The sequence below is a fragment of the Passer domesticus genome, chromosome W (genome assembly GCF_036417665.1).
Source record: "Passer domesticus isolate bPasDom1 chromosome W, bPasDom1.hap1, whole genome shotgun sequence".
In the NCBI taxonomy this organism is placed as follows: domain Eukaryota; kingdom Metazoa; phylum Chordata; class Aves; order Passeriformes; family Passeridae; genus Passer; species Passer domesticus.
In genome coordinates, this window is record NC_087511.1 from 10,420,887 (window position 1) to 10,447,585 (window position 26,699).

Below are 26,699 nucleotides of genomic sequence, written 5' to 3' on the forward strand. Positions count from 1 at the left end.
AGGGGAGGAGGTGTTTGTCTGTTTGGGGTGTTTTTAATTGTGGTTCAATTTAATAAAAAATCCTATTAAACAAAGATATTTCTACACTCGGCTATTTCTATTTCCATATACTTAAACATACAATAGTTTGCCATTATTGTCTGAATTAACTAGAAAATAAAGGCATGAAACTAAAAGCAGTTGTGAGTTAGGATCAGATACCCTGCACAGTTCATAGAACAAACATTGAACATTGTTTTCAGACCTATAAATGTGAGGTTCCTAACCTATGTGATTGTTTAATCTTATAGGACTTTATTTTTTTTTGTGATGCTGTTGCATCGTGGATTAACCCAAAAGATGATCTTCGAGACATGTTCTGTAAGGTAATGTTTCTAGTATGACAGTATATCTGAACTGTGCTTATTTTTGGATCCTTTTTTTTTTCTTTTTTTTTTTTTTTATTTCCATTATTAACACTTACTGTATTTGTGATCATGAAGGCTTTCTTGCAAAGTCATAAACTTTCAAACAAAACATCATAAAAATCTGATTTTTTTAAACCTAATTTTTATAATGTCCAGCCTACTATGGTTTGGCTGCATTTGGAAGAACAGGGGGTTTTATACCACCTAGAAAACTTTTTCCCTTTTTTTTTCTTTTCTAGAAAATGAGATCTGTGTGGTTTAAGATCCACCCCCCCCCCCCCCCCCCGAAGAATTTTTTTTTTTTTAAATCTAGAAAATGGAAAATCTCCCAGTAGTATCCTGATCTGTTTATCTTGCTCCAGCTGAAAATAAGTTTTTGGGACTGCTTAACCCTCCTCAGAATTCCTCTTGGATAAGCAAGTCTTCAAGAAACTTATGTACAGAGATAGCCAAGAATGCATCCCTAGACAAAGTGTCAATAGAATTTAATCAAAAGGACTGTTTGCCTTGTGTGAAATAAACAAAACACACACAGAGACAGAAAATAATATATTGTGTTTATGCACTAGTGTCTTCAGTTAAAAAACAGAACAAAATAAACCTATTTCAGTTTTGCGCACAGATGCTGTTATTGTTCAGTAGTGTGGCTTTTCTTGTATGTTGTAAAGTGAAATCTCTAGTTTTAGGAAGGATGTATGTCAAAAGTTAATGGTCCTCTTAAAGATAAAATGGAACATATTTCTAAGTACATACTTGAATTGTCAGCCAATATTGGCACTTCCTCTTCAAGTAATGCCAAGTGTGTGCATCAGAACGGACTAGAACATTGGAATCCTGAGTATCAAAGACAAAAAAATCTCACTGTCCTAGTTAGGAGACCAAATATCTGAGAAGCTTCAAAGGAATATCAGGGTCAGGAAATGCATGGCTGTGAGTATTCTAGCATCAGCCTAAGGAAACAAGAAATACAAGCTTAAAAGAAAGTCCAGGATGCTGTCTGTGATGGTTGTCCAAAGCAGTTTCAGTACACGTTTCTGTCCTGGTCGTTCAGCATTCAATACTTACTTCAATAAGCTATGCTCCTCTTTTTCAGATTCTTTCCAGGATATCCACATGGGATCTAATGCGTTCAAAGTAAACACAGTGTTTCTTGGTCGCTTGGCATAAGGACATCCTTGCTTTTTAAAGTGTATTTTTTGTGGTTTTTGCCAAACAAGGACAGAGACAAAGCTTTTTTAATTACTTCCTCATTGGAATGAGTTTCTATGTTAGTTGAATACATGATTATTGTAGTCTAGTTACATATTTTCCAATTATAATTATGCCTTTTAGAAATAATGAGAAAAAATTTTGTAGTTCCCCAAGGTCTTTCTCTTGATAGTGGATAGTATTTGGGTTTGGGGGGGGGGGGGGGGGGGGGGGTGGGTTGGTTGGTTTGTTGGTTTTGGAGCACTAAAGCTAAGAGAGAAAATACTCCTTCCAAGAGCAAAGGTGCATGAGCTGCCAGTGTTGAGATCTGATATATGCTCTAATTGTATCACGTTTTATAAAAGCAAGATATCTGAATACTGTAACTGAAGCTCAGTTGCTAAAGTTGTCCTGTAAGACAATTTTTTAAAAGTGCTCCTTTTGTTGTACCTGAACATTCTTAGATTTTTTTGGTAGTTTCTTGGCAGCTGGCAAATCAGACTCTTTGGGTTAGGAAAGAGAGGTGAATCTGTCTGTGGAAGGTCTCTTTCAGGGAGAAAAGCAGTAAATTAACTTGTGACACTGTAATATTATTGCTACATGCTGTTTAAAAACAGCTCTGCTTGAGAAAGTTGTGTTGAGGGTAAACTCAGTATCATGAGCTTTAACTTTGACATTGCCTTTTTTGTGAGGATATTTTCATGATAGACTGTTCCACAATTATGTACCCTTGAGCTTAGAAAAGAAAAACAAACCAAAACTTTAGAGACTGCATTATTTTCTATTAAGAGGAGCTAAAATACTAAGACCTTTTTGACAGTATCATTCAATTTTTGTAGCTTTCAGTTAATTTATTCCATTGGAGGGTCCAGACTGAAACCTGTAGATTTGATTTTTTTTGTTTCCCTCTTATGTTGTGGATCCCTGTTCTTTCAAAACACAAAAGATTTTAATAGCTTCCTTTTTAATAACAGTTTTCTACAGGTTCCATGGAAAAAACACAGCTCTCTCAGGATACTTTTGTTTTTTGCAAGAAATTGACAGGCATTCATTCTGTCAAATGCTGGCAGTGGTTCTGGCTCAGCTTTCCTCCCAGAACATATTATAGGTTTAAAAAAATGAATGTGAACGCAGTAATCTTAACATATAAACTGTGTCAATTGACAAAATGTTTAGCCTAACTCTAGGCTGTCACCATAGTCATTAAAACTACATACACACACATATATGTATATTTATATTTATATAGAATATACATTTATATACTTTATGCTAATCTGTGTGTGTAGCGATATTGTATATGTCACCCTTAACTGAAATGTTGGGTTTTTTTTCCTTTAAGAAAGACATTGGAATCATAGAATCACAAAAAGGTTTGGGTTGGAAGGGACCTTTAAGATCATCTAGTTCCAATCCACTGCCACGGCCAGAAACACCTTTCACTAGACCAGGTTGCTCAATGCTCCATCCAACCTGGCCTTGAACACCTCCAGGGATAGGGAGTTCTCAGCCTCTCTGGGGAACCTGTTCCAGTGTCTTACCACCTTCACAGCATCTAATCTAAACCTGCCCTCTTTCAATTTGAAGTCATTCCCCCTTGTCCTATCACTCCATGCCCTTGTGAAAAGTCCCTCCCCACCTCTTATAAGCCCCCTTTAGGTACTGGGAGGTGCTCTAAGGTCTCCTTGAAGCCTTCAGTTCTCCAGGCTGAACAACCCCAACTCTCTCAGCCTGTCTTCATAAAAGAGGGGCTCCAGCCCTCTGATCAGCTTAATGGCTTCCTCTGGACTCGCTCCAACAGGTTGACATCTTTCTTGTGTTGAGGATCCCATAGCTGCATGCAATACTCAGGTGGGGTCTCAGGAGAGTGGAATAGAAGGGGAGAATCCCCTCTCTCCACCTGCTGGCCATGCTGCTTTGGATGCAGCCCAGGATAGAGCTGGTATCTGGGCTGCAAGTACATATTGCTGAGTCATGTTGAGCTTTTTGTCCACAAACACAACTTGTATAAAGTCCCTCTCTACCTTTCTTCAGGTACCAGAAGGCTGCAATTAGGTCACCCCAAAGCCTTCTCTTTTTCAGGCTGAACAACCCCAGCTCTCTCAGCACGTCTTTGTAGGAGAGGTGCTCCGTCCCTCTCATCATCTTGATGGCCTCCTCTGGACTTGCTCCAACAGGTCCATGTCCTTCCTGTGCTGGGGACCCCAGAGTTGGATGCAATACTCCAGGTGGGGTCTCACCAGAGCAGAGGGGCAGAATCCCTACCCTTGACCTGCTGGTCACCTCTTAATGTAGCCCAGAATACAATTGGCTTTCTGTGCTGCAAGCACACATTGCCAGTTCATGTCCAGCCTTTCATCCAACAGCACCCCCAAGTCCTTCTTAGCAGAGCTGCTCTCATTCCATTCATCCCCCAGCCTGTGTTGATACCAGGGGTTGACCTGACCCAGGTGCAGCACCAGCATTTGTTCTTGTTAAACCTCATGTGATTCCCATGGGCAATGGGACTTGGACTTATTGAATTTCATGAGGCTCACACAGACCCACCTCTCAAGCCTCTCCAGGTCCCTCTGGATGCCATCCCTTTCCTCCAGTGTGTCTACCCCACCACACAGCTCGGTGTCATTGGCAAACTTGCTGAGGGTGCACTCAATTCCCCTGTCCATGTCACTGACACAGATGTTAAACAGTGCTGGTCCCAACACTGACTCCAGAGGACACCACTTGTCACTGGTCTCCACTTGGACATTGAGCTGTTGACCATACTTTAAGTGTGACCATCCAGCCAATTCCTTATACACTGAGTGGTTCACCCATCAAATCCACATCTCTTCAGTTTAGAGCCCAAAATGTCATGCAGGACAGTGTCAAATGCTTTGCACAAGTCCAGGTAGATGATGTCAGTTGCTCTTGCCTCATCCACCACTACTGTAACCTCATCATATAAGGCTGTTTTTTAGGCTTGTTTTGCCTTTGGTGAAGCCATGGTGGCTGTCAGCAATCACCACCTTGTTTTTCATGTGCCTTAGCATAGTTTCCAAGAGGATCTGCTCCATGACCCTGCCTGGCACTGAGGTGAGGCTGACTGGCCTGTAGTTCCCTGGGACCTCCTTATTTCAGTTTTTAAAAATGTGGTTTATGTGTCCCCTATTCCAGTCAGGGAAAACTTTGCTGGACTGCCATGACTTCTTAAATATGATGGATATCCTTGGCCAGTTCCCTCAGGACCAGTGGATTTATCTTGTCAGGTCCCATGGACTTGTGCACCTTCAGGTACCCTAAATGGTTTCAAACCCAGTCTCAGTCCCTGCTTTCATCTTCTGCAATTTGAACAGTGTATCTGGAACACTTGTTGGTGAAGACTGAGGCAGAAAAGTCATTGAGTACCTCAGCCTTCTCCATGTCCTGGGTAACTAGGTCTCCCATATCCTTCCTGAGAGAACTCACATTTTCCCCGGTTTTTCCTTTATCTCTGATGTACCTAAAGAAGCTTTTTTTCTTACCCTTGATGTCCTTGGCCAAGTTTAATTCTATCAGGGCTTTAGCTATCCTAACCTGATCCCTGACTGTTTGGACAATCTCTCTGTATTCCTCCCAGGTTACCTTTCCCTGCTTCCACCCTCTGTAAGCTACCTGTTTGTGTTTAAGTTTGTCCAGGAACTCCTTGTTCATCCACACAGGTGTTCTTCCCTGATTTCCTCTGTTGGAATACACTGCTCTTGAGTCTGGAGGAGACAATCCTTGAATATCATCCAGCTCTTTTGGGCCCCTCTTCCCTCCAGGGTTCTATCCCACAGCACTCTATCAAGGAGATCCCTGAAGAGGCCAAAGTCAGCTCTCCTGAAATCCAGGGCAGTGAGCTTGTTGTGCACCCTCCTTGCTGCCTCAAGGGTCTTGAACTCCACCATTCCATGGTTACTGCAGCCAAGGCTGCCCTTGCGCTTCACATTCCCCACCGGCCCCTCCATGTTGGTGAGAACAAGGTCCAGCATAGCACCTCTACTCATGGACTCCTCTTTCACTTGGAGAAGGAAGTTGTCATCAGCACATTCCAGGAACCCTATGGATTGCCTGTGCCCTGCTGCATCATCCCTCCAACAAATGTCAGGGTGGTTGATGTCCCCCATGAGGACCAGGGCTTGTGAACATGAGACCACTCCTATCTGTCTGCAGAAATCTCATCAGCTCAGTCTTCCTGGTTGAGTGGCCTGTAGCAGACCTCCACTGTAATGTCACTTGTCCTTGCCCTCCCTTTAATCCTGATTCACAAGCTCTCAGTCAACTCCTCATCCATCCCCAGGCAGAGCTCCATGCACTCTAGATAGTCATTGACAGAGGGCAACATACCCTCCTCATCTCCCCTGGGCTATTCTTCCTAAAGAGCCTGTATCCTTCCATTCCAGCACTCCAGTCATAGGAATCATCCCACCATGTCTCTATGATGCCAATAAGATTATAGTCTTTCTTCTCCTGTTTGTTCCCCATGCTGTGTGCATTGGCATAGAAGCATTTATGTTGGGCCCCAGATGAAGCTGTCTTTCTGTCTGGAGTGGCTGTAATTCCTTTGTGCTGCCCTTCAGGTTCTCTCCTGCTGACCTTTGATCCTTCTTCAGGCTCTGGGCATCTCTTGCTGGCTCTGGCATCTATCTACTATGAGTGAGATAGCATGCCATCCTACACCTTATCACTGTTAAACCTGATGATGTCCCCCTCCCCCATCATATCTAGGTTAAAGCCCTGTCAATAAGCTCTGCTAGCTCTTGACCCAAGAACTTCCTCCTTTGAGAAAGATGAATCTCATATGAATCCAGCAAGCCCGGTGCCATGTAGGCCATCCCATTATCAAAACAAACTGAAATTTTGGCAGTAACACCAGTCACGGAGCCATGCCTTAGTAGCCAGTGTCCATCTGTTTTTTTCAATGTTACTGCCTGCACCTAGAAGAACAGAGGAAAAAATAATCTGTGCTCCTGCTTCCCTCACTAACCATCCCAAGGGTTTAAAGTCTCTTTTGGTCACCCTTGAACTATGCTTTGTGATTTCATTGCCACTCACATAGAGGACAAGCAATGAATAGTAGTCCAAAGGCCGAACCAGGCTAGGAAGTTTCCTGGACTTCCTTTTTCTCTTAGTAACATTTAAATGTTAAACTGGGAAATTCAAATGGACAGATGCAGAATCCAGCAGTTTATGGCTTACTGCATATGCTGCTAGTAAATAATGATCATCTATCTACTGTTTAATGATTATCTTTATTTCCCTCCCCCCTCTCATTTGTAGATTCTTCATGGATTTAAAAATCAAGTTGGGGATGAGAATTGGAGGCGTTTCTCTGACCAGTTTCCTCTTCCCTTAAAAGAGCGCCTTGCAGCTTACTATGGAGTTTAACCTTATGCACTGTGGCTGCAGTCCCACAATTAGAGGTAAGCACATAAATCTTCCTTGCTAAACAGAGCTGTATATCAAGTCTTCCTTACTGTTTATATTATATGAAACATAATTAATTCACTAGAATAAAATTTTACAGATATGTTGGAACAGCTACCTTTCCATACACACAGTAGTGTATCAAGATAAGGTTGTAAATGTAGGTGTAAAAAAGTGACTGTTTAATAAGCAAAATGATTATTATAATCCTCAAGCCATCATGCTAATGTAACAGGCTCCCTTATAACTTATGAATTAGTAGATGACTGATGTAGTCTAAGGCAGGGATATTTCCCTAGGATAGGAAAGCAAGTTTGTTAAGACACTTTAGCAATGAGAAGTTAAATGCATTCATAACCACATACTATATTACCTTGGCATTGAATAAAGAATGTTATGTTAATCATAGAACAATAGAATATCCTGAGTTGGAAGGGACCCATCAGGATCAAGTCCATGTCCTGGCCCTGCACAGGACACCCCAAGAATTATACCATGTGCCTGAGAGCATTGTCCAAACACTTCTTGAACTCTGGCAGGCTTGGTGCTGTGACCACTTCCCTGGGGAGCCCAACTACCCTCTGGGTGAAGAACCTTTCTCAAACATGTAACCTAAACCTCCCCTGACACAGCTTCATGCCATTCCCTCAGGTTCTGTCACTGGTCACTAGAGAGAAGAGATCAGTGCCTGCCCCTCCTCTTTCCCTCATGAGGAAGCTGTAGACTGCAATGAGGTCTACCCTCAGTCTCCTCCAGGCTGAACAAGCCAAGTTACCTCAGCCACTCCTCGTATGGCTTCCCCTCTAGACCCTTTACCATCTTTGTTGCCATCCTTTGGACTCTCTCTAATAGCTTTATATCTTTCTTATATTGCGGTGCCCAAAACTGCACACAGCACTCGAGGTGAGGCCACACCAGTGCAGACCAGAGCGGAACAATCACCTCCCTTGCCTGGCTGGCAATGCTGTGCCTGATGCACCCCAGGATATGGTTGGCCCTCCTGGCTGCCAGGGCACTGCTGACTCAAATCCAACTACCCATCGATCAGGACCCCCAGGTCCCTTGCCATGGTGTTGCTTTCCAGCATCTTATTCCCCAGTCTGTACATGTAGGGTTGCCACATCCCAGGTGCAGAATGTAGCACTTTTTTTTTGTTGAACTTCATACAGTTGGTGATTGCCCAGCTCTCTCATTTAATAATGAGTTCTACCAGCAACGAAGAGCTGCTCTTAAATTTTGCCTTCTTATATTCTGTATGCTGATCTTGTCATCTGTCTCTAAAGTAGCACGTACTGAAAAGTCCTTACTAAGGACAATCTTATTATGCATACTATTGGAGTGTACCAATATTACTGACGGGACTGCCTTGGTCTGTCTGGCCTCAGCTGCTGACCAAATAGCGGCACCTGTGGTCCTTCCTCCCCAGAGACGCTATTCAGTACCTGTGGTCGCAACTGGGCACGTGGGGACAAGTCTGGGCATGCCCTGAGCTCCAGTGCTTGCAGGCTGGAGCTTGCTGTTGAGGGGGGTCACTCCTCAGGCCTTCCTGAGCTGGAGAAACCTTTGAGGCGATGGTGAAGAAAGGAGTGGGTCCTGATGGAGAGTTTTTAGTCCAGAGTTTTTATTTTGGTGGCACGGCCTCTGAATCTTGCAATAACTCCACTGAACTCTCCCAACAGAACTCTCCAACAGAACCACGCTCGTGTGGTCTGTTTGTCTTTTTACCTGGGGAGAGGGGAGGGAACACATTAATTCGTGGATTATTCTATAAATTAACCCACGAGTTTTATTTTTAGCTTCTTAGTGAATCTATATACATACATGTGACTTCCCTTTTAATCATCCTGAGGTATTTCCTGGTATTCCCTGAGTTCTGACCTGTTATTCTCAATTTGCTTTTCAAACTGAGCTAGGGCGTTAGCTGCCCATTTATATGGAGTATCTTCCTCTAATTTCATAATTTTCGACACTGGGTTAGTTTTCCCTGTTGCAAGTTCTGGGTCCATTGGCATGGCTGCAATTTGCATGCCTTGCACTACTGAATGTATCAGTTGGATAAAGCAAGGGATCAGACAGGGTAGGAAGATGACTCTGGCTATGGAACAGAGAATAAAGAATATTAACTATTTCCACCATGCCCCATTAAACAGATTGTCCCACCAGGAAGCATTTAGGATCGAGTTCCACTTCCGGATGGGTACATGAGCAACCCTCTTTATTTCAGCCGCAAGTCCTCGGATAGTCTCCCCATAATCGTCAATTTCAATACAGCATTCAGACTCATTGAATTTCCCACATACTCCCCCTTCTTCTGCTAATAGGTAATCCAATGCTATTCTATTCTGATAGACAAAAGCCCTCATCTGGGAATGCTGCCTTGATAGTAACTCCAGGGTGTCTGCAGTGTGGTTGGACATGATTTCTACCATTGCCTGGAGTCTGAATAAACGGTTCAGGAGATATATTGGGGTACGGTAACCCCAGCTACCATCCTGAGCCCAGGTAGCGGGCCCATAATATTCGATAATGTGTTCAGCGGGCCATTCCTCCTCCCCCCATTTCTGGCTACCTTCAAAATTTGGGAATTTCTTTCTTACCTCCCTCCTTTGATGGTCCAGGGTCTCGTATAAAGGAGCCCTTAGTGAGCTGCTTCCTGATTGAGGCAAAGTAAAGAAAGCTGTCCTGATCAACCCCAGGGTGCATGACCCCTTCCATTTCCAAGGCAGCTCACTGTATGCTTTTTTCCCACAAATCCAACATATTCCATTCGGTGCTTTCCAATTCTTTACATCCCTTGGTTTATCCCAAAAGTCTCTTAACCCCTCTAGGGACTGGAAAGGGTTAGCCCCAGCCTTCTTATTCTAGCAAAGTCCCATCCTTTCACTCCATTCGCATTGGTTATTTTTCTCTTGGCTCCAATACCCTGAGGGAGTTTCTGGTTGCCACCTTTGGCCTTTATTATCTGAGGATAAGGCCAGTGTGGAAATGCAGACAGTGAAACCTATGATCTCTGAATATTCTTTTCCTTCCCTGCTTATATACAAAAGTTTTACTGACAGATTGGTCTAATATCTAGCTCTCAGGTTTCTGATTAGTTAGCGTTTCTTTTTTTCTTTTTTTTTTTTTTCTCTGGGGTTAAACCCCCACCCTTTCTATGGTCACATTCCAGCTGCTTTTTGAAATAAATGGGCAGGAGATCTTTCTCCTTTTTAATGCCTTTATTAAGAAGAATCAGCTCAGGTGGGAAGAAATCGACGGGTTGCGCCCTCGCCGCCGCTGCTCCCAGGCGTGGCACGAAGCAGGAGGATGATGCAGTTTTGTCCGCTGGTCTGCAGACAGAACTGGGGACTCTGTCCTCACGGGAGAGTCGTTGAGTCCTTGGTTTGTTGGTTTAGAAACCCGGGGGGTCTCTTTAATCAGTTTCTTTTCAGGTTAGGGTGAGAAATAAAAAGATACAAGCAGGTACGGGACAATGCTCCCATCCTTAGACGTCACTTTAAGTCACTTGTTGGCTCGTGATTTTAGGGGTTTTTCTTATAAAAACTGTAAAACTGTAAAAATCCAGGGTGCACTGCGTTTCTTATTTGCATGCTGTCTCTGGTGTCACTGCCCATCTCTTTACCCTGGAGGGTTTCCCTTGGTATCTCCTTGGCATACAGCTAGCATCAGGGAAACAATCAGTTAATCACCTGCCATTAACGAGTGATTAAGGGCTTTTCTTCCACAGGGAACCTAAAGGAGTCTGACTCAGTCTGGCTTGGTTTTTTTAACTCTGAAACTTAAAAAAAATACAACTTTCTATTCATAACAGTTCCCCCCTATTTTTCTTTGATCAAGCTTAAGCTTGCATCAACTTATAATTTTTGGTTCATTAACATAGAATTTACTATATTTTTTGTATTGATCATACATTTCCTCAGCACTTGGGTGATCATATTTACTAAGCTTCATTACCTTTTTTGGTTTTTTCAGGTTAATTCCTTTAGAGATCCTTAGGTTATTCTGTACAGCAGATGTTACTATTTTTGTTAAACATGGAAATAAGAACAGACTAACAAGTGTACCCACAGTGAAGGTTATAGTTTTCCAACTTTTTTTGAAAATCCATAGATTATCCCACCAACTGGAATCAAGTGTAGGAGTCTTTTGATTTCGTAAATATGCTAGTTCTTTTATTTCGTTTAAAGTGTTTCTAATGACTTCCACAATTAATTTGATTTGATAAACTACTGTTTTGGTTTGGTTGAGTTGGTCATTAATATGATTAAGAGCCAATGCGGTCTGATTAGATATTACTTCCAATTCTGATTGTAGTTTCAAAATTTTGTTTAACATATATTGTTCCTTCAGTTTTGTTTTTCTCAAATCCTCATATATAGGAACTCTTAAACTTGATCCAGATTCTTTGTGTATTATAAAGACAGTTTGTTTTATAATTCTAATGATGCCACCACTAGACCAGCCTCTTGGCAATTCAGTGGATGTTGTGGTACCATTGACCCAAAACAGGTGTTTAGGGGTTTCCTGAAAGAGATTAATTTTTGTCGTGCCCTCCCAATATTTAGAAATACTTTTTCCTTTTACCAGATTTACCAGGTTTGCTTCAGTAGCATCACGTTCAAAGCATCACCAGGTTTCTCCTACAGGGTGCTCTCCCAGGAGTGGCTGCCTAAAGGTGGCAGTGTTCCGGGTTATCCAATATATTTTCTTATTCTCTTGATAAAAGATCAATTGGGAGAGGTTAACACAATTGTTGTGGACTCTCAGCAAGGAGCTTACTTCTTTCTCATAGAAAGGTTGGTAGTACTCATTGCACAGCTCTCCTGGGCTCTCCAGAGCACCACTAGCAATCAGAGCCATCACTACTACCCTTCCCAAGAGTCCGGTATGGGTCATCCTGCACAGCCTGCCCACCCGGCCTTGCCTCTTGAGGATTTTACTGAGAAGAAGTCTCCAAGTTCTTTAGAGTCTCTTGCTCCTCTGGTTAAACCTCTCTTGATCTGTCCCTGCTAATTTGGTCCCCCCTAGGGGAGCACTCTGGAGAAGATTAACCTGGGGTCTTTGGTACCAAGTTGGGCCGACTTAACCAGAATTACTTATTAACAATTTTTAACTTTTACAAATTTCTTTAAACACTTCAAGACATGTTATGATTCTAAACTTTTTTTCTTACGCAGTTCATCAGTCTTTTTGAATGTCAATTTTAAGTCATTTGGTCCTTTTATAATAGTATACTCAGCTGAATTAACTTCCGATGCAGTTGAATCTTGTCCTGAGTTAGAGTGTGAGGGTGGTGTGGAATCTGGTCCAATACCAGAAGGAGACACTGACGAATCTTGTCCAATGCCCGGGAGTGAGAGTGGTGTGGAATCTGGTCCAATACCAGACACTGAAGAATCTTGTCCAATGCTCGGGGGTGGGACTGGTCCTTTAATTCTCATAATGTGAGTCCAACCTTTTTCTCTGGTTTGCACAGCCGAATTAGCGATGAGGAGTACCTGAAAGGGGCCTTCAAATTTAGGCATTAGTGGTCTATAATTCCAGGATTTTATTAAAACCCAATCTTCTGGGTTGATGTCATGTGCCTTTGTATCCAGAGGGGAGGTTTGGGGGAGGTATTTTCTTTTTCTAAGTCCTTCTAGGGTTCTTCCAATTACTTCTAAATATTTCCTTGCAGCTTCTTCTTTTTCCAGGTAGTCTCCTGTGCTATAGGGTGTTAACAAGAATGACAGTCCAAAAATCATTTTATAAGGTGAAATCTTTATATCAGACCGGAGTCTTGTTTTGATGCGCAAGAGCGCTAGGGGCAAACACTTTAGCCAATTCATTTTTGAGAATTTTGTTCATTTGTTCCACCCTCCCAGAACTCTGGGGGTGCCACAGAGTATGCAATCTCCACTTTATTCCTGAAGCTTCAATTATAATTTGCAATGTTTGGGCCACAAAATTTGGACCTCAGTCTGAGTCTAAGGTATTCACTATTTCATTCTGGTTCACTTTTTTTTGGCAAGTTAAACACTCTTTTATAATTGTTTTTGCTAGACCATATACACTTATGCACAGGTTATTTCTTAGGAAATAATCACATAGTCCTTGGACTCCCCAGTGGGTAATTTCTGCAGTTTTGTTAGCACCATCTTAGCAAGTGCGTTGTTTAGAAACACCCGTCCATCAGGTATTAACCACTCCCCCATATCCTTTGATGTAACTTTAAATTTCACAAAATATGAGTTTTTTCTTTTTCTTTTTCCTTACTCGGGTGTGGTTTTTGCTTAAAAAAAACTTTTTACCAGATCTTCTGGTCTTAAAGCTGCTTCCTTTGCTATCTTGATCAGCTAGCAAAGGTTTCACAACTTTAGGCTAAACAGTCTGGGGGGGGGGGGGTCCAGTTGCTCCACAGTAATAGCAGCAGCTTTCACTCAAAGGGACTCGAGGCCTCTCCATGCCTCCTGTCCCTGACAGTACTGGCCCATCCTTGCCTGCTCCTGGTGGTGGACCCCCCCCACTCTTTTGTGGCCTTGTACTGTAGGAAAGGGTTGTTTGCTCCCACACTTTCTCTGGCTATAGCAAGCATGATCTTAGCTTTGGCCTTTGCTTTTTCTTCATCCCTCCTTAAATACACTTTCAATGCTTCCCTCAATAACTCTTTGGAGTACAATTGAAAGTTCCGCCTCAGGCGATTAAGCCAAGTGGCAGGAGTTTCATCTTTCTCTTGTATACTCTCAAATGCCAGTTTTGTATTGGTTCCTTTGGGAATTGATTCTCTTATCCCTCGAATTATCAAAGACCTGTACTCCATCATGGCCTTCCTCCCTTCCTCCTGGTTAGGATTCCAATTGGGATCCACTAGTGGCAATTTTTCTTCTCCTGATGGCACTTGGGGCCCTGGACGGTTATCTTTTTCCCAAACTCTTATGCTTGCGGCCCTAATCATTCGGGACTCTTCTGGGAAAAATAATATATTTAGAATGGAATTCATCTCCCCCCAAGTGTAGAAATTTGGACCTAAAAACTGATCCACTTGGTTAGCAATGCCTACGGGGTCTTCAACTAGATTCCCTAACTCCTTCTTGAATCCTCTCACCTCAGAAGCAGTTAGAGGAGCATTTACAAAACCAACACCTCCTGCTACTCCTCCCATAGGAACTTCTCTAAGGGGAAAAAGTCTCTCTGCTTTGGAGGTCTTGGATCGGGTACTACAGTATGGCCCATTTTCAGACACAAGATTGTTCACTTGAGGGGTAATAGCATTAACTTGGACCTGCTGTAAGTCAACGGCTATACCTGGTGATAAGGGGTTATTGGATAAGGAGGTATTTATGTCACAGTTAGGAGGAGGTGGAGGGACTGCCGTAGGAGGGGGAGAAGAGCTTCGGTGCATGTTAGGTGGAGCTGGTGAAGGGGTGGAGCATGCAGCAGGTGGAGTAGGTATTAGTGGTGGTGCAGAAGCAGCTGAAGGAGTCGAAGGGGGTGGTGAGGGAATGGCCTCCATGGCAGCCGGGAGAAGAACTGGATCTGCTATTTGAGGTGCTCGAAGGAGAGGGTTATAAGGTGGAGGGGCATCAGGAGGCAAGTAGTCTAGGGGGTCCCACCTTTTACCAATTTCCTTAATTCTAGCATCTCCTCTTTCATTCCCTTCTTTCTTGCTCTGCACTTTACAAATTTGCACTCCTTCTTTCTGTATAGCATTTAACCAACAAGCTACATATAATAATTCCTCAGCATCAGTATTTTCTCTAGCCGTCAGATAGTTACTCAGCTGTTGACACATCCACTTGTCTTTCGTCCCACACCATGGCCATCCTCCTTGCACTTCTAATTCTGGCCACACTTCTGAACAGTAATGAATCATCTTAACTTTATCTAATCCTTCTGTACTTTCTATGAAGTCCCATTTCTCTAATAGTTCACCTAGGGGACTGTGGGGAGGTATATTCCTCAATCTTTGGCCACTTTTCTTACTACCGCACCCTCCCATTATTTTCTGCCTCTAAAGAAATCACAAAGATGTCTTTTTCTCTAAAGGAAATATATCTTACTTAAGAAGTCTCGGCCTCCTGCCAAAACTCCAATTTCACTGACCCTTTTTGTCAGGACTTTGTTGAGACCTTCGCCTTCCCTTGCTAAGACTCAACAAACAACCAAAATACAAAAAAAACATCCTCGAGGTCTTGACCTCTGAGGTTCGCCTGACCTCCTTCGTCAGGACTTAGAGAGACCTTGGCCTTCCCTTGCCAAGGCTCAAACAGTCAAACCTCGAAACCCTGGCTTCTGAGGGGTGCCTGACCTCTTTTGTCAGAGCCAAACTGCCTGATATCCTAAATCCTAACTTCCTTCGTTAGGACCTGTATCAAAGCCTTTGGGGTGCGTGCCACTCACACAGCTATTTCCTCCGCACGCCCGGAGGGGGGTCCTGTGGGGTGCTTGCCAATCACACAGCTATTTCCTCCGCACGCCCGGAGGGGGGGTCCTGTGGGGTGCGTGCCACTCAGACAGCTATTTCCTCCGCCCGCCCGGAGGGGGGTCCTGTGGGGTGCGTGCCACTCACACAACTATTTCCTCCGCACGCCCGGAGGGGGGTCCTGTGGGGTGCGTGCCACTCACACAATTTTTTCCTCCGCACGCCCGGAGGGGGGTCCTCTTTACCCCTCTGGAGGCGCCTCAATCACCAGTTCCACTCGCTTCCCCCTGTTCCCGGCCGGCCCCCTCGCAGGGGTGCGGAACCGCGGTACTGAGGGGTCCTCACTCGCTTCGAGGGGCCGAGCTGCCGGCCCTCGTCTCACTCACACACACTCGCTCGCCTCCCTCTCCCGCCGCCGGATACTCTCACCTATCCGACGCTGCTCCGTGTCACTGTCCCAAGCCGATCTTCTCTGGTCCCGATAGCCAGCTGTCCTGCAGGACCAGGGTGGGCGGCCGTCCCAGTCCTGGTGTCCTCTTCAGGCGTGGCTATCCCGGACGAGTCCCCCAAGCTGAAATAAATGGGCAGGAGATCTTTCTCCTTTTTAATGCCTTTATTAAGAAGAATCAGCTCAGGTGGGAAGAAATCGACGGGTTGCGCCCTCGCCGCCGCTGCTCCCAGGCGTGGCACGAAGCAGGAGGATGATGCAGTTTTGTCCGCTGGTCTGCAGACAGAACTGGGGACTCTGTCCTCACGGGAGAGTCGTTGAGTCCTTGGTTTGTTGGTTTAGAAACCCGGGGGGTCTCTTTAATCAGTTTCTTTTCAGGTTAGGGTGAGAAATAAAAAGATACAAGCAGGTACGGGACAATGCTCCCATCCTTAGACGTCACTTTAAGTCACTTGTTGGCTCGTGATTTTAGGGGTTTTTCTTATAAAAACTGTAAAACTGTAAAAATCCAGGGTGCACTGCGTTTCTTATTTGCATGCTGTCTCTGGTGTCACTGCCCATCTCTTTACCGTGGAGGGTTTCCCTTGGTATCTCCTTGGCATACAGCTAGCATCAGGGAAACAATCAGTTAATCACCTGCCATTAACGAGTGATTAAGGGCTTTTCTTCCACAGGGAACCTAAAGGAGTCTGACTCGGTCTGGCTTGGTTTTTTTAACTCTGAAACTTAAAAAAAATACAACTTTCTATTCATAACACTTTTAGTCCCCCATAAATCAAATAGTCAGTTAGTTTTCACTTGGTAGTAATTTCTTGCATCAGATCTATAAGCAAATTCTTATCTGAGGCAGGTAATCTTTAAATTATTATATTGTTTCTCTAGTTAGTCTTATCATTCACTTAAAGTGCTTATCCTTTCTCTGTTCTATTTTTTTTTCTTTCCTTTAAATCTGACTCCTGTCTTTCTAATTCTCAGGCTTCTTGCTTCATTTTACTTTCTGGGTCTAACTTTTCTTTATTCTGATTAAAATAAAAAAAAACTTTACCATTTTGTAAACACATCCTATTGTCTTTCTCTCCTGCAAGATCTAGGATAACAGGTTTGTTATGTGCATATTTACTCTTAATCTTTAGATTCTTTCTTACCCAGTAAGTTTTCTTCCATTGCATACATTTTGAATCTATCATTATAACATAGCTTATTAACTTTGAGATATGCTTACAGATACTGACTATTTTTCATTCATCCCATATTGCTCTATTACATTGATTACACACAGGAATAAGTTTCCCCACACCTTGCTTGTATAATTTGTAGGTGTGAGCCTCTGACTGCCGGTCCTTAGATATCGCTTTTTGGCATACTGCATGTCATCTCCTTTTTTTCACTTATGCTACAGATTTCATACTGCGTGCTGTTTATAGTACAGTGTTTTTCTTACTCATGCAGCAGCTTCCTGGGGCCGGGGTGCTGATACTTCTGCCCTCTTAATGCCGGGCAGCACTTCCAAGTGCAGACTAGTTGTACAGCACACGGCTAGGCTCAAGCCTGTTATAATTACCTACAGGTGTATCCCTCTGCCTTTGCCACGTCCACTGGGTTGCTGCCAGTGGCGGGATAAAGTTATCTTCACGGCAGCAAGAATGTCCTTCCAGGGTTTCATGTCTGGACTGAGCTGTATATCACCTCTTAAAGGCACCCCAGCACCCACCTTTAATAATTTGACTATATCAGCCTCGCAGGGTATGTTATTTGACCTTTGGTATTCAATAGCTAACATTTGAACCTTTTGAATCTAATCTTTTCCTTATTCCCCTTTGAAACAAGTGATACCAATTCAGGAAATCCAATTATTATTAGGCTCAATTCAGTAGCAAGCTCTAAGATACGGCTAGTCAGATATTACTCATCCTTTATACATTTACTTTCTTTTAGCTAATTTCCAGGCAAATCGTTTTTGACACTCTTTAACTGTATTTTCCCACAGTTTTTCAGGTATTTCCCATGTAACAGGAACTAGTAATTCCCATCCACAAAATAAAGTTATTATTTCTGCTGTCGCATGTTCCATCTGGATAGGGGACCTACTTGTCCCCCGACACTCCCTGCAACAAGAGCATCTGTTGTGTGAACTGCAATACCAATTTCTCCCACAATTTAAACATTTACATTTTACCCAACTAGCATGCCCGGTGTTTGGATGGATCCATCAGGGTATATTATGAGGCACCGATCTAGGTTGTAACTCCCCCTCCTCTTTGTATAAATCAGAGGCTAAGGCCAAAATACCAGAATTTCCTGTCCGAAATAGTCCAGATCCCCCTGTTTTTGATGGCACAGTCCCTTGCCAAGGTGGATACCGAAGGCATTTTAAAGTCTGTCCAGGCGGTACTTGAAACCACTGATATAAGCTTGGTCTCACTTCCCAGTCAGGTGTGATCCTGCATGTGTTTTCCCAATTCATTATTACTCTTTTACCATTGAAAGTCAATTTTGTACCACTCAGTTCAGCTGTTCTCGACTACTCCTCAGGTTGTCTCACGGTTCTTCTTGATTGATGAGGATCCACTCTTATTCCTTGGTCTGGATCACAGTTATATTCATAAGTGTTGCCTGGAAATGATCTTAAAAAGATAGTCTAAAGATGTGTTTTGAGGATTATTATTTCCATTTAAAGTTCTAGTCATTTAACCCACTTTTTCTTTGCCTCATAGGTACCATCTTCAAAAAAATACATTAAAAATATATATCTTCAACTTTATTTCACAAGGTGATGACCCCAGGCTTGAATCATATATTGTACTCCCTTTCTTGAACTTGAGGAAGTTCGGTCTGTACACTTTGCATACAAGCCCTTTTTTTTTATATTCTTCTTGCAATAGCCAACCCAAATCTCATGACAATTTTTGTACAGATCACTAACATTTGCAACCAGTTACTTATGCAATTTATACCTTATCCTATTTCAAATTTTCCTCCAATATTCCTTGCAACTTGAATCTAATTTGCATTTAATAACTTTTTTTTCTCAATAAGTTTGTATATTACAATCTGAATGTTTCACTGTTCTTCTCAAATATGCATTTAAACTTTAAAATTTTTACATGATGTAGCTTTCCTTTTTACACACTGAAGGTGGTGTTTTAAATTTCTTTTCCTTAGTTTAAGCATCTAATATACCACCAGCTTACTTCCAAAACACCATAACCATACAGCACAAATTTAACAATTAGAAACAAAAGGAGACTGGTTCAACACACATTAATTATAGGCCACAATACACTTTGGATTTTAAACATACAATTTCGACTGGTTATTATCTCCATAAAGCTTTTTATCTAACATTATGACAATGACCTTAAATGTCTCTTATTTTTAGTAATTTTATTTTCAATTTTAATTGCTCAATTCTTTTTGTAACCCACTAGAATTCAAACTATTCCTCTTTAATACCTCATAGCTATTTTAAATGTCTCCAAAGGCTTTTAAAACTTCTACAGTTCCTTACACCTCTTCAAGATTTCAAAAAAAAAACCTTCAGAGAAAAAAAAACTCCCAAAAACTTCCAGGAATCTCACACAGTCTCTCTTTTCTAAACTCCACCGAAGTTGTATACTATTCCCAGATGCGTGCACTCAGCTGGAAATACATTCTCCATAAACCATCATTCCATACCTTTTATTTCCATTTAACCTTTCCAGATAATTTCTTAATTTCATCAAACACAAAGTCATTATAACTTTCATTATTCTAAACCATTCATATATTTCTTCTAAAGCTTCTTCTATGGCCTTTCCCACAAACTTTTAAAAAGCTCTTGAAAATTAACTTTTTGGCAGGTTTATACATTTTTCAATTACCTGCTTTTGTTATTCTTAAGACACCCACAGTTTCTGAGAATATGATTACACAAAACTTGGGTTTTCTGGTGTCTGTTCCCCTAATGTTTAATTTCTTTTTCTTTTCATTATACACTCCTGTAATTCTTACACTGCTTACAACATCGGCTTACATCCTCTGCTTATAGCATATTAAACACCCCTGCAGTTATCAGATCTCTCCTCCTCGATCATGAAGGAGGCAGGACTATAACTTTTGCTACCTGGTCTGGATTTTAACTTTTTATTCATATTACGAATCCGTACATTCACCAGTTTGATCTTACAGAAATTTACGGATTTTAAACTGCAGGGAGAGGAAAGAGAAAAAAATCGTTGGTATCTCTTTTTAGTATGATCTTGCCATCTTTTACTTCTCTCTCTTTAAAGGAAAAAAAAATCGCCCTGGGTCTTATGACTTAGATGGCTCTTTCTTACAAATTACAATTCTATTTTACATCTGTACCTTGATTATAGCATCTCTGCAATTTTAAGAGGTACATGCGGCCACTACTGCAGCACAAAAAGCTTTTGTAATGTAAAAGCGGCAACTTACACTGTTTTAAAGAGAGCAATTGAATACTTTTAAGCTTTCTATGGGCCAGCTTGTTTACCATTTTAGCTGAAATGGTCTGTTCATCTCAAAACTCTGCTCTAGCTAACAATCCTGTCCTTTTGTTAGTGTTTTAAAACAACTTTTTCAACTGCAGTTTTAGCCCGTGCGTCTCCCGGTTGGTTCTCTGTGCCTCCAGGCATTTTTACATTCCCCTGGCCCGAGATCTTTCCCTCCCCCTCCTGCTGTGCCGCCGGCCGGTGGGCCCGGGCCTCGACCGTGCTGCTTGTTCGCCTGAGGCAAACAACCAAGAGAAAAAAAAGAAAGCCGCAGAGGCAGAGCCGCAGCTTTACTTCTCAGGCGGGGGGGGGGGGGCCTGCCGCGCTCTGATTCTAGCCCGCTCTGTAGGCTGCGCCGCATGCTCCTACACCCCTTTTTCTTTTTTGAAATAAATGGGCAGGAGATCTTTCTCCTTTTTAATGCCTTTATTAAGAAGAATCAGCTCAGGTGGGGAGAAATCGACGGGTTGCGCCCTCGCCGCCGTTGCTCCCAGGCGTGGCACGAAGGAGGAGGATGATGCAGCTTTGTCCGCTGGTCTGCAGACAGAACTGGGGACTCTGTCCTCACGGGAGAGTCGTTGAGTCCTTGGTTTGTTTGTTTAAAAACCCGGGGGGGGTCTCTTTAATCAGTTTCTTTTCAGGTTAGGGTGAGAAATAAAAAGGTCCAAGCAGGTACGGGACTATGCTCCCATCCTTAGACGTCACTTAAGTCACTTGTTGGCTCGTGATTTTAAGGGTTTTTCTTGTAAAAACTGTAAAACTGTAAAAACCCAGGGTGCACTGCATTTCTTATTTGCATGTTGTCTCTGATGTCACTCCTATTTTCTTTACCTCGGAGGGGTCTGTCCTGGTGTCTTTTTTTGGCAAGTGGCCAGCATCAGGGAAACAATCAGTTAATCACCGGCCATTAACAGGTATTTGAAGGGCTTTTCTTTGGCAGCACACCTAAAGAAGTCTGACCGGTTTGACTTGCTTTTTTTTTTAACTCTGAAACTAAAAAAAATTACAATTTTCTATTCATAACATTTTTCAACCCCATATTTTGCACCTTACATACCTCCTTTAGGCCTGTTTAATTGCAGAACTGCTTTTTATTCTCTTTTTACTGGTATACCGAAAAAAAACTTTGCTGACCTACTAATCACGTAGCGAACCGAACTGCGGATGTTTAGTGAACAAACTAGTGAGCTCTCTTACCTCTTCCCTGGATCCAGCGAGGTCCTGTCGTTCCTCCCGGTCCAGCCAGTGATCGATAAAACAACCCCCCTTTCCCCTCCTTTTCAACTTCCCCGGGGCTTTTTTTTTTTGGGTTGATGCATGTTCCAAGCGAACTTTCCACTTGCTTCCCCCATGACCGACCACTTTCCTCGCAGAAGAGTGGAACTGCAATCTTGGGGTCCGCACTCGCTTCGTCATATTTATCACGTCTCACACACACACACTCGATCACTCCCCACTCAACCATGCAATACTTACTTACAGTTCATTTTCTTGCGTGGATTCTTCGTGCATGTCGTTTTTACGAGTAAAAATAGACGGCTTCCACGGAGAGCTATCTCCGTCCTCGAGAGCTCTGGGCCCGTTCCCACCGTTTGATTGTGGCTAACTTTTTTGGCTACAAAAAAGTTCGTTTTATCTGATTGGTTCCGATGGGCTATCCCAATCTTGTCCGCCCGGACCTCGAGGGGGGACCCTGGAATCCTTATCAGATCGTGTCGGACTGGTCACCAAATTGTTATAGATGAAAAATGAAAAATTGCCAATTTTAATAAAAAATAGAAAAATAAAATTTATTTCGCGACCGTAATACAGTCTCGACAGCCACCAACCAATCGGACAGCATACCACCCCCGGGAGGTGATGCGGGTGAACATGAGATTGGCCTCGCTAGCACCAATTCTTCCCCGTCCACACTGGCTGCTCCGAGGCAGTGGTTCTTATACAGTTTATTTCGCCCGCGGCAGGATGTCTTTGTTTCTTTCTGAGTTCTTCATATTCAAGTTGGTTTCTTTCTCTGGCTCGGGCTGCACAAAGCCTTCGTCCCGGAATAGAATAATACACTTCTCCGATTCCCGGAATCTGGCATTCAGATGGAAGGTGTTGATGGCCCTGGTCATCTCAGATAGGTATCTTGTCTGGGCCATCATCGCTTGGGCCTCACTGGTTGCAGGTCTTTGTGAATGCCCATCTCCTGTGCAGCCAAAGTTTCCTTCACATGTAAATGTTGTGGTGCCTCTCTGCCCATGTGCCGCGGTTTCACCATCCTGGGGAAGAATCTCTCCCCCCCCCCCCCCCCCCCCCCCCCCCGTGTACCAGCAGTTTATTTTATACATATATATTTGATACATCTTTTATTTCCACGAATTACTAACCATATTTATAACAATCTTAAGAAGAATTAACTCATTTAAACTCTATTATTACAAAAAGGGTACTGAAAATTTGTCATATAACAATTAAACATCAAGGTAAACAACAACCATTCTGAAAAATTTGCAATACAATTACTTTGTTAAAACTGTGGAGTAGAAGTAAGCAACTAATAAAGCTGACTGTGGAGTTTATATACTAATTATAGTTGTCTCAAATTACTACAAATAAAGTTCAAAGTTTGTCTTGTATGTGTTATAGATGGATAATTAGATGATTGGCTCTTGCAATTAAGGGATTAATGTTGTGTGAATATTAAGAGAAGCTTTATTGATGTATAGTTATGTTATTGTAGTCCCATTCCCCCCCCCCCCCCATATTGTTGCCATCAGACAGCCTGGGTTATCTAGGACAGGTAAAAAGAAAGCGTGCACATGTGCCTCTTACATGGGGCAGTTGGGAATGGAAACGCTTGTTACAATCTCCACCAATAAATGGCAAATAAGAGTTGACTGATAGACTTTGGGAGGGGCCAGGGTTGGCTGATGCAACCCCCAGGAGTATAAAAAGACTGAGCATCCATCTTGAAGACAAACCGGCCACGTGGTAGGCAGCCACGAGGGCAGTTCCCAGCGCTGCAATTTTTCCTTATTTAGTCCCTTGTTGGATTTTCGTTAAGGTTTAATAAACCTTTTAAATTTTTTTAAGTGAGCAGTTGTCTCTCACATATGTGAGCTAAAGAATCTTGATTTTACGACTTATCTAATAACTCTCAGTGAACTATGCAGTTTTGCTATGTTACTAATATGTAGGAAGACACCACTTTTACACAAACACCTTCGAATTTTTCTAGTAACAATCCTGTTGAAAATCACAAATCAAAAGTTACTAAAATTAGAAGGTAAATTTTAACACTGGCTGGTGCCAGGCAGGGGGGCCCACACCCCCTGCAGCAGCTTTTAAAGATTGCTTGTAGGATAGATTTAAGTTGGGCTTAATAAAAGTAATGGGATATAAACATTGAAGTCTAAAACAATAAAACTTTAGTTATATAGTGAAATAAATGGGCAGGAGATCTTTCTCCTTTTTAATGCCTTTATTAAGAAGAATCAGCTCAGGTGGGGAGAAATCGACGGGTTGCTCCCTTGCCGCCGCTGCTCCCAGGCGTGGCACGAAGGAGGAGGATGATGCAGCTTTGTCCGCTGGTCTGCAGACAGAACTGGGGACTCTGTCCTCATAGGAGAGTCGTTGAGTCCTTGGTTTGTTGGTTTAGAAACCCAGGGGGTCTCTTTAATCAGTTTCTTTTCAGGTTAGGGTGAGAAATAAAAAGATTCAAGCAGGTACGGGACAATGCTCTCATCCTTAGACGTCACTTTAAGTCACTTGTTGGCTCGTGATTTTAGGGGTTTTTTCTTGTAAAAACTGTAAAACTGTAAAAACCCAGGGTGCACTGCATTTCTTATTTGCATGTTGTCTCTGGTGTCACTGCCCATTCTCTTTACCCTGGAGGGTTTCCCTTGGTATCTTCTTTGCATATGGCCAGAATCAGGGAAACAATCAGTTAATCACCCGCCATTAACGAGTGATTAAGGGCTTTTCTTCCGCAGCGAAACTAAAGGAGTCTGACCCGGTCTGACTTGGTTTTTTTAACTCTGAAACTTAAAAAAAATACAACTTTCTATTCATAACATATAGTACTAAATAGCTGTACCAAAAGATTCACAATAAAATTACTTTGTTAATAAGGCAAGTAACTGGTAGCAGAAACGGTTTGACTAAGGTGAGATGTCAGTCAGGGCTTTAAATTTGTATCAAGTTTTGATAGCTGGGCTGCTCCTTCCAATGCTTGAAAGTGCCTGAGGCACTTCAGCAAGGGACCATTGTGAGGGTGTCCCAATGACTCCTATACAAAATTTGAATGCATAAAAATTCCCCACTGTGTTAACACATCCCTTCCCCACAAAACCAGAGGGACAGACAGCACAAAAGTTTTAACTGTGGCTATCAGCCCATCAGGCCCTGTTATTTGCACCAAGTGTTGGCTTTGCAAGCTTTTACTATTCCCACACAGCCAGAGAGTACCTGAGGCATGGTTGTTAATGGCCAATCACTGGGCCATTGGCTTTTTGAGATAACAGTCACATCTGCACCAGTATCAATGAGTCCTGTTAAAATTATGTCCCTGCCTTTCAGAGTCACTTTGCATTGGCGTGTGGGATGCTGAGGTGTAATACTGAGGTTGTGTCCAAAAAATCTGTGAGACCCCTATGGAACCAAGCTCCCCTCCCCTCTGTTCAGCTATCGGGGGTGCAGATAGGGATGCTGCCAGGACAAGCATGAGTTGGGCTATATTGCTCCCTGCCGGGACCACACAGGGTGGCTGGGAGGTCCAAGCCATGATCATTATTTCCCCATCCGCGTCAGAGTCAATGACTCCTGGCAGCTCAAACCACCTTGTTATCGGGGTAGATGATCTACCCATAAGCAAAACGTGATTACCAGGTTTTAAGTGTCCATAGATTCCTGTAGGGAGACAAAAAACTGAGCAATCAGACAACTTTACTATGTTATTCGTTGGTTGGTATGTCCAGTCCTGCAGTGCCTAGGGTGGCTGCACATAGGTCAGCGTCAGACTGGTGGGGGCTGCTCGTGGTCTGGCAAAGGCTGCTTGGGTTGGCGGCTGGGCTGAGGCTTGCGGTGGTCCTCTCTGAGGCATTGGCTGGGGCATCTGTGTCTTTGTGTGGTGCTGCTCTGTGCTTTGGCTCCGGTTTCCCGATATCGGGCACCATTCAAAATCATACTTGAACCCACATTGATTAGCATAATGCCTCCCCTTACAGCACTGAGGGCAAATACTGGCAGTTTTGGATCTGCCCCCCCCCCCCCCCCCCCCATTTTTGAAACAGTCCTTTTTCAAATGCTCAAATTTCCTGCACCCCAAGCAGACTCGGGCATCCCCCTCCTTAAGAGCCTTTTTCTTTAATTGCATCCAGTTATCATGAGGGTCAGGAGGGAATAGATCAGTCTCATAATCTGAATCTATCAGTTCTTCATCAGTCCTGGATCAAAGGGCTTCCCCTCCTCATTGCTAGAGCAAGGGTGAGGGATATAAACTGCTAACGACTCTGAGCAAGGATGCCTTCCCCTCTTTTGTCTGGGCAGGGGCGAGGTTGATGGCTGCAGCCACTCTTCAGAATCAGAGATGCCAGTTTCAAGTGGGCAGGGAGAGACAGAGCAGAGTAGGGGCCTGGAGGTATCCGCAGAGGATACAGCCTGAGACTCCTCTTGCTTTTTCAGTGTCTCTAAAATTATTCTCCAGGACAAGAGCATACACATTGCTGGCTTGAGTCCCATAGTAGCTAAATCATAGAGCTTCATCCCCACATCATCCCAAACAGCAGCTGTAAAAATAGAGGAGTCAGGCTTTGGCAAAAATTTGCCATGTTTCACAAGCAAAGCAAGCATTAGTTCAAAACTGCCTCTCTCTTCTTTAGACATTCTTTGTCCTACGTTCTCCCTGGCTCGCCTCCTTTCTCCGTGGAGGGATTGATTTGGGCCTGTTCCTGGTTCTCACACCAGCACTTCCAGTTCCGGGGTATGACTGGCTATTACCCTCAGGGCAGAAGCCCAGCGGGGAATGCCGGCCGGCCAGGATAGCTCAACGAGGGTCCAGGATCGCCCAGCGGGGGGCTCAGGCAAGCCAGGCAAGCTATAGTGATTTGCAGCTCAGCTCTTTAGTGATTTCAGCTCTTTTAGCTCGCCTGGGGCCGTCGGTACCGCCGCCGCAGCAGACGCAGAGAGAGAGGGAGCAGCGCTGTGTGGGTTCCGCAGGGTTCTTTTATTGGGGTCTCCGCGAAGGGTCCAGTGACAGCTCTCCTCTGCCGAACCGGGCAGAGTTAGGGGTTTTTATACCTTACAGGGGTATTGAAAACTGTCCAATAGTAAGGGTCAGGGGAAAAGTGACCTAT

The 26,699-nt window shown here is 43.3% G+C and overlaps 1 protein-coding gene across 4 annotated transcripts in view; it reads left to right on the top strand.

The window, feature by feature from the left end:
* Positions 1 to 26,699, top strand: part of LOC135288986 (transportin-1-like) — a 128,000-nt gene that overhangs the window by 83,571 nt on the left and 17,730 nt on the right. For 3 of the 4 annotated variants that reach the window (XM_064402357.1, XM_064402356.1, XM_064402355.1), the window contains 2 exons: positions 291 to 365; positions 6,876 to 7,018. In XM_064402357.1, the coding sequence (XP_064258427.1) occupies positions 291 to 365; positions 6,876 to 6,983 (183 nt within the window). In that variant the 3' untranslated portion in view covers positions 6,984 to 7,018. Of the gene's footprint in view, positions 1 to 290; positions 366 to 6,875; positions 7,019 to 26,699 lie in introns of those variants that run through there. The other variant, XR_010351783.1, reaches the window with a different exon arrangement.